This window comes from Molossus molossus, unplaced genomic scaffold, assembly GCF_014108415.1.
Source record: "Molossus molossus isolate mMolMol1 unplaced genomic scaffold, mMolMol1.p scaffold_m16_p_1, whole genome shotgun sequence".
Taxonomy (NCBI): Eukaryota; Metazoa; Chordata; class Mammalia; order Chiroptera; family Molossidae; genus Molossus; species Molossus molossus.
The window spans coordinates 242,765,474-242,778,373 of NW_023425344.1; the positions used below are offsets into that span (position 1 = coordinate 242,765,474).

Consider the following 12,900-nt stretch of genomic DNA (forward strand, 5'->3'; position numbering starts at 1 on the left):
TTAATTGGTTGATTGTTGTATGTGCCCTGACTGGGGATCGAACCCACAACTGGTGTATCAGGATAACACCCTAACCAACTGAGCTGAGTAGTGATTTTCAATTGGTAGTCAGAGAAGACCTATCTGAGGAGGTGACCTTGGAACTGAGACTTGAATGACAAGGAGCCAGCCAAGTACAACGCTGAGAAAACATTACAGGCAGAAGGAACATCTAGTCAAAGATCCTGATGCAGAGCAAGCCATGCAGGGCACCAAGCAAGTGGAATGAGGTAAGGTCAGAGAAGTGGGCACAGATCAGGTCATGTGGGATCTTGAAAGTAGGGTCACGGAGTTGGGATTTTATGCAAATAGCAGAAGGAAGCTGTTGAGAGTTTCAGCAAGGGAGTGACATGAAATGCCTTTGGGAATTGTTTTCCATGGGTACAGCGTCTCAGTTTTGCAAGACAAAAAGTTCTGGAGATCTGCTTTAAATCGATGTTCATATAGTTAACACTACTGTGCTAAGTTCTTAAAAATGGTTAAGACATCACCTAGCTGGTGTGGCTCAGTGGTTGAGTGTCAACCCATACACCAAGAGGTCGATGGTTCGATTCCTGATCAGGGCACATGCCCGGGTTGTAGGCCCGATCCCCAGTGGGGGGCACGCAGGAGGCGGCCAATCGATGTTCTCTCTCAATGATGTTTCTATCTCTTTCTCCCTCTCCCTTCCTCTCTCTCTAAAATCAGTAAAGGAAAAAAAAAATTTTTTTTTAAATGGTTAAGACATCAATGTTATGTGGTTTGGGCACAATAAAACGAGACAGAGAAAGACAGAGATCTCTTTCGATGCTTCAAGAAGGATTAAAAAAAAAGAGAGAGTATAGCCCTGTCCGGTTTTGCTCAGCGGTTAGAGTGTTGGCCCATGGACCAGAGTCCCGGGTTGAGTTCCTGCTAAGGGCACATACCTCGGTTGCAGTTTGTCCCCGGCCCTGGTTGGGGTTATGCAGGAGGTAACCAATCGATGTGTCTCTCTCACGTTGATGTTTTTCTCTCTCTCCCTCCTGCTCTATCTGAAGATAAATGCAAAAATGTCCTTGGGTGAGGAAAAAAAAAAAAGAGAGATTATAAAAGTAAAAGCAGCCCTGGCCAGTTCGGCTCAGCAGTTGAGCATCAGCCTGTGGACCAGAGAGTCCTGAGTTCAGTTCCCTCTAGGGGCACATACCACCAAAAAAAAAAAAAAAAGTAAAAGCAGCCTTGGCCCGTTTTGCTCAGCAGTTAGAGCATCGGCCCACAGACCAGAGTCACAGGTTTGATTCCAGTCAAGGGCATGTACCTTGGCTGCAGTTCATTCCCCAGCCCTGGTTGGGGTTGTGCAGGAGGTAACCAATCGATGTGTCTCTCTCACATCAATGTCTCTGTCTCTGTCTCTCTCTCCCCCCACTCCCTCTCACTCTATCTGAAGATACATGGAAAAATATCCTTGGGTGAGGATTTCAAAAAAAAACAAAAAAATAAAAGTAAAAACAGAGAAACCAGTTAAACTATTGCACAGTCCAGCAGGACGGTAGTGGAGCTGAAAAAACAAATAGCTACAGGATATATCTGCAGGTCGAGCCAACAGACTGATTACGGGTGTTCAAAGAAAATAAGTTTTAATAATCTGTGCATTAAAAGTCAGGAAGAGGTAGGGAAGATCAGAAAGGGGCGTTGGGGTACTGGTAATAGTCTATGTCTTGATCTAGACACAGACTAAAAAAGTGTGTTCAATTTGTGAAAATTTATCACACTGTACGCTTACAATATGCATACTGGTCAGTATTTATCCTGCTTCAATGAACATTTTTTGTAACTTCTGGATTTTTGACTTGTGGAAACATGTGGAAAATGCTGCTATTCCCTGAGATTAGGAAAGCTCAAAGAAGAGCAAGTTTGGCAGTAGAGGAGGAAACACAGCAAAGATTGTTTTGGATGTGACCAAGTATAGGAAAAAGTGATAGACACAAAAAAGGAATAACTATAAGACATGTCCCTGACAAGGTGACAGAGGAAAGAATCCTGAGCGGAAGTTCTACTTAGAAAAAAATTTTTAAAAACCTAACATTTCAAGTTTCAGCTCTGAATGTCATTTTCTATTTTTTTCAAATTTAAACCACTTTTAATATTCTTTTATGAATTCCTCAAATGGCATATCTGCCTCAATTGAATCTCTAGTAATTAATATTTTCTAATACAGCATTTCATATCTGATAAAACTGTTTCAAGTATTTCTGAGTTATTTTAACTTTGTACTTAAATAACCCAAGTTATTAAATAACCCAAGAGATGCCCTGGCCAGTTTGGCTCAGTAGTTAGAGCGTTGGCCTGCAGTCCGGAGAGACCCGGGTTCGGTTCCCGCTAAGGGCATGTACCTCGGTTGCAGTTTGTCCCTGGCCCTGGTTGGGTTGTGCGGGTGGCAGCCACTCGATATGTCCCTTCACATAGTTGTTTCTCTCTCTCTCTCTCTCTCTCTTTCTCTCTCTCTCTCTCCCCCTCCCACTCTATCTGAACAACAACAACAACAAAGGAAAAATGTCCTCGGATGAGGATAAAAAATAAAATAAAAAGATAACCCAAGAGACAGCATTTTACTTTGGTATGCTTGTTTTGAAACCTTACTTAATAATTCTGTACTTATCGTAAATGTATATCAGATTTTAGTTATTATTATTACGCTTTTCTTAAGTAGAGTTAATAAGACACCCTTCCTACTCAGCTTTTAACAAGCTAAACATTCCTTAAAATGGCTGCTATGAAGACAAAATGAAAAGCAGGCATCTAAAACTTTGCATAACACTGGCAGTTATTAACCCATTCAGTATCAATTGCTATAAAATTTAAGTTAACAATACTAGTTTTGGAAGATTGATAGATTTGATAGGTTGGTTATTAAAAAATGATCTTTTTTTGTAACTATGCCTTTATTGATTTTAGAAAAAGAGAGAGGGAGGGAGAGAGAGAGAGAGAGAAACATCTTTCAGCTGCCTCCTGCATACCCTCTACCAGAGAAAGAGCCCGCAACCCAGGCATGTGCCCTGACCAGGAATCGAACGGGCAACCTCTCAGTGCATGGGACGGCACTCAACCCACTAAGCCACACTGGCCATGTACAAAATGATCTTTTGGCATAATAGTCATTTGACTAATTGTCTTTCTCCTATAACAGGAGACAAGGCAGCAGATGCAGATGCAGAAACAGGTGAGGCTATTTAGTGGTGAGAAGATAAGGGAATTCCTGTCTGACTTCCACTTCTCAGTTACGTTTGAAACAAGGTCATGTGCTATCGGTGAGAACTGAGATGGAGTTGTAGGAGTTTTGAGAAGAAAGAAGGCATGGAGTTGTGCTACTGGAGAGTGCAGAAAGGAATAGCCCACAGAATGTTGAGTGCTAGTGTTGGGTTCCCCTGAGATGTGAGGTCATGAATGCGCAGGAAAACATGCACATTACCGAGTTTAATCCCGACAACGTAAAGTTGCTTGGGTATAAGGCACAAACTAAGCAAATGGTCTGACTAGAGTCAAGGCTCTGTCAGGTGAGTATAATAGCACAAAGAAGGGTAAGAGACTTAAAGGTATTTACAAAATAATGATGGACCACTGACTCAAAGCTGGAGGGATGATAGGTAGTAAAAATGGTGAGGTTCATGAACTTAAAGTCTCAATGCGACCAAAGAACTGTTGGCATGGCAGTAACAGAGAAAGTCATCTGTAAGATCAGAGTGGGATGCTTAAGGTAGCAGAGATGTAGAGGTTGTTCAATCATAATGAAGGTTAAGGGCATGATCATACGCATAGACAGCATGATGGGGGGAAAGATGGCTGAGGTGGAGCAGAGGAAAAGGCCACTAAGAAATAAGAGGTCAAGAAACGGAGAGTCAAGGAACTTGATAGACAGGAATGCTAAAGTCATCAAGAATAAAGTCCTGAATACGAGTGGACAAGAAGGCTATGAAACAGGGTAAAGTCACCAACAAATGACAGAGAAGGACCAAGAGATCGGTAAGTGTCAGGAACAAGGAGGGGTGCACGTATTGTCAAGTCTGATGCTTGAACTACAGAGAGAAGAGAAATGGTTTCAAAGCTGCAATACAGAACAAGAATACCTACCCCACCCAAAGTGCACAAAACGTGAAAGAGGGAGAAAAGAGTGTCTCCTTGAGAGGGCTAAAGAGTATCATTAGGAAAGAGCCGGATTCCAATTAAGAAAAGGATGTGGAGCAACTTTTCAAAGAGAAATTGAGAATCCAGTGTGTACGTATACTGTCTGGGTGTGGTTCCACAGGGCACCACGGAAGGGTTCAAGAATGAAAATTTCCAATTAAATACCTCTGAAACCCATGCTATTAAAGGCTCTCTATTGTTCTGATAAAAATCTTGAAACAATTTTGAGTTTTATAATGTATTCAAAGCAGTGTTAAGATCAAGTTCACATACAAGCACTTACCTCTATTTCTGTAATTTTTTCAGAAGGATTATCAATTAAGAAACGTGCTAAGGTCCCAGGAGTAGTTCTGTAAGTTAGAATGATTGAGTTTTTAGGGTCCTCACACCACTGAATAAAGAGATCCCTTGAAAATCCACATTCCAGGTCGGGTTGGCTGGCAAGTACCACTTTAGGGCTAGGTACTCGAGCCAAGTCAGAAAGACCATGACATAAAGAGAGATGGCGGAACTGAAATGGATTATTTCTTTTGTCTTCAAAACATCTCATCAACTTGTCACTCATCCATTCTACCTAATATGGGGGGGGGAGGGTGACAATAATGAGAAAGTGCTATATTATAACTTCAATGTATTTTACAAAAACCAAGGAGTTCAAGCTCTATCTCAAATCTGCACCACCACTGGTTGCTTACATTTGTACCTTTTTGACAAGCTCCTATGCCCCGTCAGATCCCGCCACCCTAACGTTCATCCCTAAAAATCCAATTCTGCATTGTTTCATTTAAAAATTACTTTAAATCTATTGAGAAGGCTATGTATTAGTTCTCAATTAGTATCTTACCCCAGAGACTGCCATTTCAAGGACAAGAGCTTATTCAAAAGAAAGATAAAAATGAAATCTAACATTTATAGCCAATGAGGTTGGTTTAATTTTTGTCCCCATTTGCAATACTAAGTGTTAGAGGAGAAGCAACTTCCCCAATCTGTAAAATGGGGGAAAAACATAACCTACTTCATAGGGTATATAAGGATTAAATGAAATAATACATATAAAGCAGAAAGAACAGTAAGTGTTTAATTTTCAGCTTTCACTATTATTGTCATATTCACCATCATCAACCTCTTTAACAGAAAAATAAAATCTAAAGGGCAATTAAACACTGTTTTCCATAAGCCCAATCTCTGTGGCAAACTTTATTATAAATGATAATGTAAAAACAAACCTGGGACTTAGAAAACTCCACCACATTGTAACTGACATTATTTAGGAGTGCCAATGAGTAAACACCCAATCCTGCATCTTTAGTTCTCCAAATCTGATCAAGGAGCTGAGCAAGTTCCAAAACTCTGCCTGCAGTGTCCACTGCTATTAATACATTGCCATCACCTCGAAGTGTCTCCAGGACATTAGCTAGAAAACAAGAATGCAAAATCCCTATAGAACACAATACTTGGCTACAAAATTAAAGATAACTTTATTCCCTTATTTTTATTATAAAAAGTGTAATTTATAAATAAGCCATTACTAAGCCAGGTACAAAATACTTTTTATTCTGTGAATACATCTTGCTGGGAGTGAAAAACAATGCCATTAACTCGCAATTTTTTTCACTGAAAAATTATAAATCACTGGTTTCCTACCTTTATCACCATAGTTCACAAAGAAAATGTTATTTTTACAGTACACTGGGAAAACTGAATGAGTAGGTCAAGTGCAACCAGCCTGGGGTTTCCAGGTCACTCCAGCATTTCCTGTCTACCCCAAAGAACTTTGTTATAAACAATTCCCAAATTTATACACACACATACACATGTGTACTTTATATTAATATGTACATGTTTTATATGTATGTATGCCTGTAGAATAAAACAGAGTGGGAGGTGGGGGGGGGCGTGGAGAGAGAAACATCAACGTGAGAAAGACACATCGACTGGTTGCCTCTCTCATGACCCCAACTGGGGCTGGGGATGAAAGGCAACCCAGGTACCTGCCCTTGGCCGGAATCTATCCCACGACTCATTGGTCCACAGGCCGATGCTCTAATCACTGAACCAAACCGGCCAGGGCCCAACAAGTTTCTTTATAAGCATGCTTGAAAATATTTAGTAAAACCAAACTCTAGCAAAAACAAGACTTGAAAACCTTCTTAAAGTTAGTGTAACACAGTATTCAAGTTCTACTTTTTAAGTAGATAGACAAAGGCAGTGCTTTCAAACACGTTTAAAAGTGGAATCCAACTTTCTCTGTTGAAATCCATGTAGCTTGCAAAAACAGAGTAGAAGGTAAAGCAACTCGAGACAAGGCAGAAGCAACCATGGACAGCCCAGAGGTACCCTTTGGAACCAAGACGACTAGATTAGAGTGTAAAACACCCAACACCAAAATCAGCAAGCTATTTGCACCCTCATTCATCTCCTTTGTTCATTTTTCTTTTAGAGTATGTTTTTCTATATATATAAGATCTTTGTATTTTGGTATTCCCTAGACATATGCCAATGAGAGCCAAGGAGAGCTAGCTATGTGCTGAATGGTAGGGAGAAGTCAATCTTTACATTTATCCCACAGAAGTTAAAGTCAAATCAATGTAAGCATCTTTCCGTACAAAACATTGATGTGGTCATACATATTTTTTTAAAAATATTAGAGTTAGCCAATCTCTTATGAGAAGAAAAGTGTTAACCAGAACAGAATAAGCAGCACTGCATACTACCATGCTCTTGTATAGTTCTTCATAAAGGACCTTATGCAATACATACTCAGAAGTTGCTCGTCCCTCTGTTTTCTCCTCGGTTGCACATACGTAGCATTAAATGAATCTGTGATAAGTAGGGAGGGTCTGCTTAGCATTTCCAGGGAACACCCATTTAAGTGGCTAAATTTGAAGAAGAGAAATATTTTATATCACTTCAAATAAACAACAGCTTATCTTACCTAAAAATATGCAACTTCTTTTATAAGGTTTTTTCCTTCCTCTAACTATAAAAGTATACATACATGCTCACTGACAAGAAAATCTGGCAAATTCCAAAAAAAAGAAAACCAAGATCTTCCAGGGTACCATCATTCAGATATAATTGATATAATATGCTGTAAATACAAAATTAAGTATTTAAAATTAAACTCCTGTGTCTCCTTTTAAATGCAGTGTGACTTTAAATATAACTATATTAGATGGTAATTACTGACTCTATCAAAAAAAAATCACAAAGTTCCTTTAAATAGGTCAAGAGCATATAAAATATAGTTTGATGTACAAAAATTAATCTCCTTTGTAATATCTCCAGAAAGAAATCTGTTTTATAGAGTGGATACAATCATGTAATTTCCAAATATATCTTTTATCTCTTAAGTCATTATTTTCCCTTACAATGCAAATAATTAATTTTGAAAATATTCACTAGTTTGTACTTTTATTTATTTTTATTATTTTTTAAAGTATTTTTTCAAATTGATTTTTAGAGAGAGAGGAAAGGAGAGGGAGAGAGAGAGAGAGAAACAATGATGAGAGAGAACATCAAGGGCTGCCTCCTGCACATCCCCCACTGGGGATTAAGCCTTCAACCCGACCAAGATGTCCTCTCGGTACATGGGACAATGCTCAACCACTGAGCCACACCAGCCAGGCTAGTTGGAACTTTTAAATTGCTTTAGATTTCTGGTTAAAAAATAACTTTGTTTCTAATTTTTCCTCCAAAGTATAAAATAATACCAATTATATTTCTATTAGCTTTTCTCTTGATATACCTACATCTCCCTCTTGTGGTTGAAATCAACTGCATAAACAATTTCTTCTTCTCCATCTTTGACTATTTTCCATATTGTTCCACCTATCATATGACCAGCTGGCAGAGGTGTGATAGACAAGCCATGTCCTTTACCTATATCAATGAGACAATGACAATACTGATTTATTTTAATCCCTAAAGAAAGGCTATTTACTTGTAAACTGTTTTTTAATAGTTAAGATATACAATGACACAAAATTCAAAAGCAAAACGGCATACAGTGAAATGCAAGTCTCACTCTCCTGTTCCCCAGCTACTCCACTCCCTCATGGAGGCCAATGCTCTTGTTACTTTATTAAGTACTCTTGCAGACATATTTGTGCTTATGAATAAATGGCTAGAGATTGGACTTAAAGTTACTATTATCTGTACATTACTTAATACGAACTAATAAATTTTAATATTTCTATTGTACACACAATTATTAAGTATTTACATTTTTGCTAACCTCTAAACTGACCATCCAAACCTCATTACAGTAAAGAGTTTATGCTACAGAAAAATTTAGTACGTGCACAACTGTTGAGACCACTGTGGCTTCCTGGCTAAATATACAAATTCCATTGTTTTGTACCATTTTTTCAATGCCAGATTTCATATCTGAACATCTTTTATACAATTCTCTACGTCGATGACATATATACTTAATATGTAACAAACTGACCTAATGAAAGAATAAACTTTTTCGTGCCTGATCCTCAAATACAGTCGTTTGGTCCCCTTGACTGCCACTGCACTCCACTTCCTTTAGCCCTGTGCCCAGTCACCTGAGCTGCTTTATCGCCGACCTAACGTGAGCTCCCTCCCCTCTGTGCACTACACGCAGTAGGCTCTAAACCAGTCTTTCCCAAGTTACATGTGAAAAGGCCTGAGTTGTACACATGTTGTTAGAATTTCATCTGGAACAGTTTCCAATCTAAATGACTCGGGGCAGGTTCAGAGCTCTTACTAAAAAACGCACATTTTTTATTCCTCAGACCATAATGCTTATAATTCTCACTACAAATTCCCCTTGTATTTTTCAGTAAGTTAAACCCTATTGGTCCAATTATGTACTACTGGAGACATTTTTTTACCTTTTAAATTCACAATCTGAGAGAATTTCAACTGCTGTATTTTATCAAAGGCTGCATCCACGTCATCTAACGTGAAGAGCGTAAAATCTTCTGTATTGTGTCGGGACTAAAAGAGTAACACAAATAAAAAGTTAAAAATGATCACTGCAGGAGTGTTAAAAAACCTTTTTAATTGCTTCAATTACCTGATAAAGATCATACATGAACATCTGTCCCATTTTATAAACAGGAATGGTCGCATAGATGGCGCAGTTCAGACCCAACTTTCCGACCGCATACGGGAGGGCTCCAAGGTGGAGAGGGTCGGGGTGGGACAACAGCACCGCATCGATCTGGTGAACGTGCCTGGAGAACACAGCACAGTGACCACTCCCAAGTCATGTTTTAAGAGGAAGGCAGGACATTCAAAACTAATTCACCAATTATGAGTCCTCTCAATATTCTGAGTTGAAGACTATGCTGGAGTAAAGAGCTAAAAGTGTGATGCCTACAAATTTCAATTCTTACTATGCCTGTCCTACAGAGATATCAAAATTAAGGTATAAGTCACACATAAGTATATAGTGTCTAGACATTTAAAAAAGAAATCTTATATACTATTAACTTAAGTTTAAGAAGTCAGCTTGGAATTTCGGAAATTAAGGAGAGGATATTTAAATGGCCACATATTTATTATGAATTTTTGGCCCAGCTTTTATCATGGTAACTGGCAGCATATTCATTATAGTAAAATTTCAATTAATCAATGAAGCGTATGTTTTCATTGACAAAAAAAGGTATTTTTTTTTTGCTACAAGTTCTAAGTTTTGTAAATGTTTACGTCCTCTTTCCTTCTATAATTAGTACAATACTGCAAACATAACTGAATTTTTCTCCGATGGGTTAGTATCCTTTTATAGCTCATGGTCACTATTCTGAGCATCAATCCTGTCTAGCATCAAAAGCTCAAAAAGTAAGCTAATGTAATCTGACTGCAGAACTTTCACATGGAAGGTTTTCCCCTCTTCAAATTCTTATAAACTTAATCTTGTTCTTTTCTAAAATTTGGGTACAAAAATTTCTACTAATATCCATTAGCCAAGTAATGATTAACTTAAGAGTATGCCAAATTTCAAATAATACAGCTTGTAAGTCAATCAAACTTAACAAGTGAAAACAGTCATTCTTTGGCTCTTTGGCGTAAGTAAAACTAAGTCTTTTTATACTCAATTAGAGCAAAAAAGCAAACACAGTGTAACATGAAAATGATATTATAGTGCAGAAGAGAAAAGTTGATCTACTAGAAGTCTAGAAATATTAAAAGTAACTTACTTCCTCAGGGAATCGATGATATCCATAGAAAAGTGCTCATCCCAGCCACAGTCTAATAAAAATCTATACTCATCAACTTGGAGAAGATAACAAAGAGCAGATTCTTCTTGAACCCCAGAGAGGGTAGTTAATTTGATAATAGATGTCATTTTTTGGTCCAATAACAATAGTCTAAAAGGTTCTTTCAAAAGAAAAATATATATAATTAAGTATAAAAGGATTATCTAACATACATAACAAATTAAAATTACATCTGATTTCTAAGTGGGCATAAATTCCATAAACATAGAAAGCAAACATTTTAAAGACCCATTTCCATCATTGCTAAGTTTAAAAGTACAAACACCTGCCCTGGCAGTTTGGATCAGCAGTTGGAGCGTCAGCCTGTAGACCAGAGCTGCGGATTTGATCATAGGCCCCAGTGTGGAAGGCAACAAATTGATGTATCTCTTTTTTCTTTCCTTTTTTTTAATCCTCACCTGAGGATGTTTTTCCATTTATCTTCAGATAGAGTGGGAGAGAGGGAGAGAGACAGAAAAACATCAATGTGAGAGGGACACATCAACTGGTTACCTCCTGCACAACCCCAGCCAGGGCCAGGGATGAACCACAACAGAGGTTGGTGCCCTTGACCAGCATTGAACCTGCAACTCATTGGTCCGTGAGCCAATGCTCTACCCGCTAAGCCAAACCAGCCAGAGCTTGATGTGTCTCTCTCACATCAAAGTTTCTCTCTCTCTCCTTCCCTCCCTCCCACTCTATCTAAAAAATCAGTGAAGTACAATCGGTGTGGCTTAATGGTTAAGCATTGAGACCCATGCACCAAGAGGTTGCCAGTTTGATTCCCAGTCAGGACACATGCATAGGTTGTGGGCCAAATCCCCAGGGGGGGACATGCAGGAGGCGGCCAATTGATGATCTCTCTCATCGATATTCCCATCTCTCTCCCTCTCACTCTCTCTAAAATCAATACAGAAAAAAATTTTATTTTAAAAATCAATGAAAAAATATCCTAGAGTGAGGATTTTAAAAAATGATAATAAAAGTACAAACACCTTACACACTATTGTTTACACTAATGAGTCCTTAACTGGCTTCCCAGAGCAATTTGATGAAAAGTACTGAACTCTGGAATCAGACAGACTCAGATCTGAATCTACTCCTATGTGGTTCTGGGTAAGTTAATTAACCTCTTTCCTCCCCATGTATCCCAGTCTATATAACAAGAATATTAATATATACAGAAAAAGGATGTTAGAATTTATGTTGGGATGCCTACTAGACATATTTCAAGGAAACATAACATGAACACATCTATTGGCATTTAGGACCTAAAACTAGAATTATGTGCTATTAAAAAGATGTTATAAAAATATTTCTTAGCAAAATACAGCTCTACAGAAACACTCCAGATCTTAGCTCCTTAAAATAAATTAGCCTTAGCCCTGGCCAGGTAATTCAGTTGGTTAGGGTGTCTTTCTAATACACCAAGGTTACAAGTTTGATTTCTGGTCAGGGTACATACAAGAAGCAACCAATAAATGCAGAAATACGTGGAACAACAAATAAATGTCTCTGTCTCTGACTCTTTCTGTATCTCTCTTGCTTTAAAAAAAAAAATCAATTAAAAAATAAAATAAATTAGCCTTTCCTGGCTTCTTATGCAAGTAGGAGAAGTTACTGCGTAACTGATAACATCACCATCTATCCGCCCGAGGTCCTATCAACAAACTAAGGTAAACTGACAGCCCAACTTCCTTAACAGGCTCTCAGGGGGCTAATCCCACCACAGCCCCCATCCTGTTCTCCTCAGCTACAGCCAAAAATCATGACTCCATTATCACCAATGTGTACTTGTCCCGGCGGACCCGATCCCCTACCTCTCCTCCCTCCCAAGTCCTCCCAGTATGTCCTCTGGAACTATGATTATATTCACCTGTCACTTCAACCTCTTCTCAGAAGGTTCTCTTCACCTGCTTATCTTCAGAGGTCTGGCTGTTCTCAAATGATACTGATCTTTCCACAGTCTCAAGAGGCTTTTTTTCCTCTCTCTGTATTCCTGTACCTCAAAAGCAAGAGGTATGGGCTCCTTGCTCCTGCTGCAGCTTCCAAACTGTGTCTTCTCCTTCCTCTTTCGAACACTCCGGTCCCAGTAAAGCTCATGCCACCCAGTTGGTTCACTGCCAGCTTGATTCCCTCCTCACTGCTGGCCTCTAGTAAACTGACCTCAATCCCTGAGAGCTTCAGTTCTAACTCAGTCTTCCTCTCACAACTTCAGTACTGACCTGTTAGTTCCTTGACTCTCAACTCCAAAAATCTTCATTTCACTTCAGCTACCCACCACCCCAGTGATACTTTCCGTGGACCTTATTCACTACCAGTAAGCTTCACCCTCAAGCCTCTCCACCGCTCACTCACTCCGGTATTCCCACTGCAAAATCCTTTGGCCTCACTGGTTCTCTCATCCACTGACCACTTTTTCACTGCCCTCTGTGTACAGAGCAAGAGCAGAGGGGACTCTGTGGACACCTCGGAAATCCAATATGGA

The 12,900-nt window shown here is 39.0% G+C and overlaps 1 protein-coding gene across 4 annotated transcripts in view; it reads right to left on the minus strand.

The window, feature by feature from the left end:
• Positions 1-12,900, minus strand: part of CPSF2 (cleavage and polyadenylation specific factor 2) — a 33,983-nt gene that overhangs the window by 11,956 nt on the left and 9,127 nt on the right. For 2 of the 4 annotated variants that reach the window (XM_036271652.1, XM_036271661.1), the window contains 7 exons: positions 10,353-10,533; positions 9,227-9,386; positions 9,042-9,147; positions 7,929-8,058; positions 6,937-7,052; positions 5,403-5,590; positions 4,460-4,750 (listed from right to left, as the gene is read on the minus strand). In XM_036271652.1, the coding sequence (XP_036127545.1) occupies positions 4,460-4,750; positions 5,403-5,590; positions 6,937-7,052; positions 7,929-8,058; positions 9,042-9,147; positions 9,227-9,386; positions 10,353-10,501 (1,140 nt within the window). In that variant the 5' untranslated portion in view covers positions 10,502-10,533. Of the gene's footprint in view, positions 1-4,459; positions 4,751-5,402; positions 5,591-6,936; positions 7,053-7,928; positions 8,059-9,041; positions 9,148-9,226; positions 9,387-10,352; positions 10,534-12,900 lie in introns of those variants that run through there. The other 2 variants (XM_036271670.1, XM_036271680.1) reach the window with 2 other exon arrangements.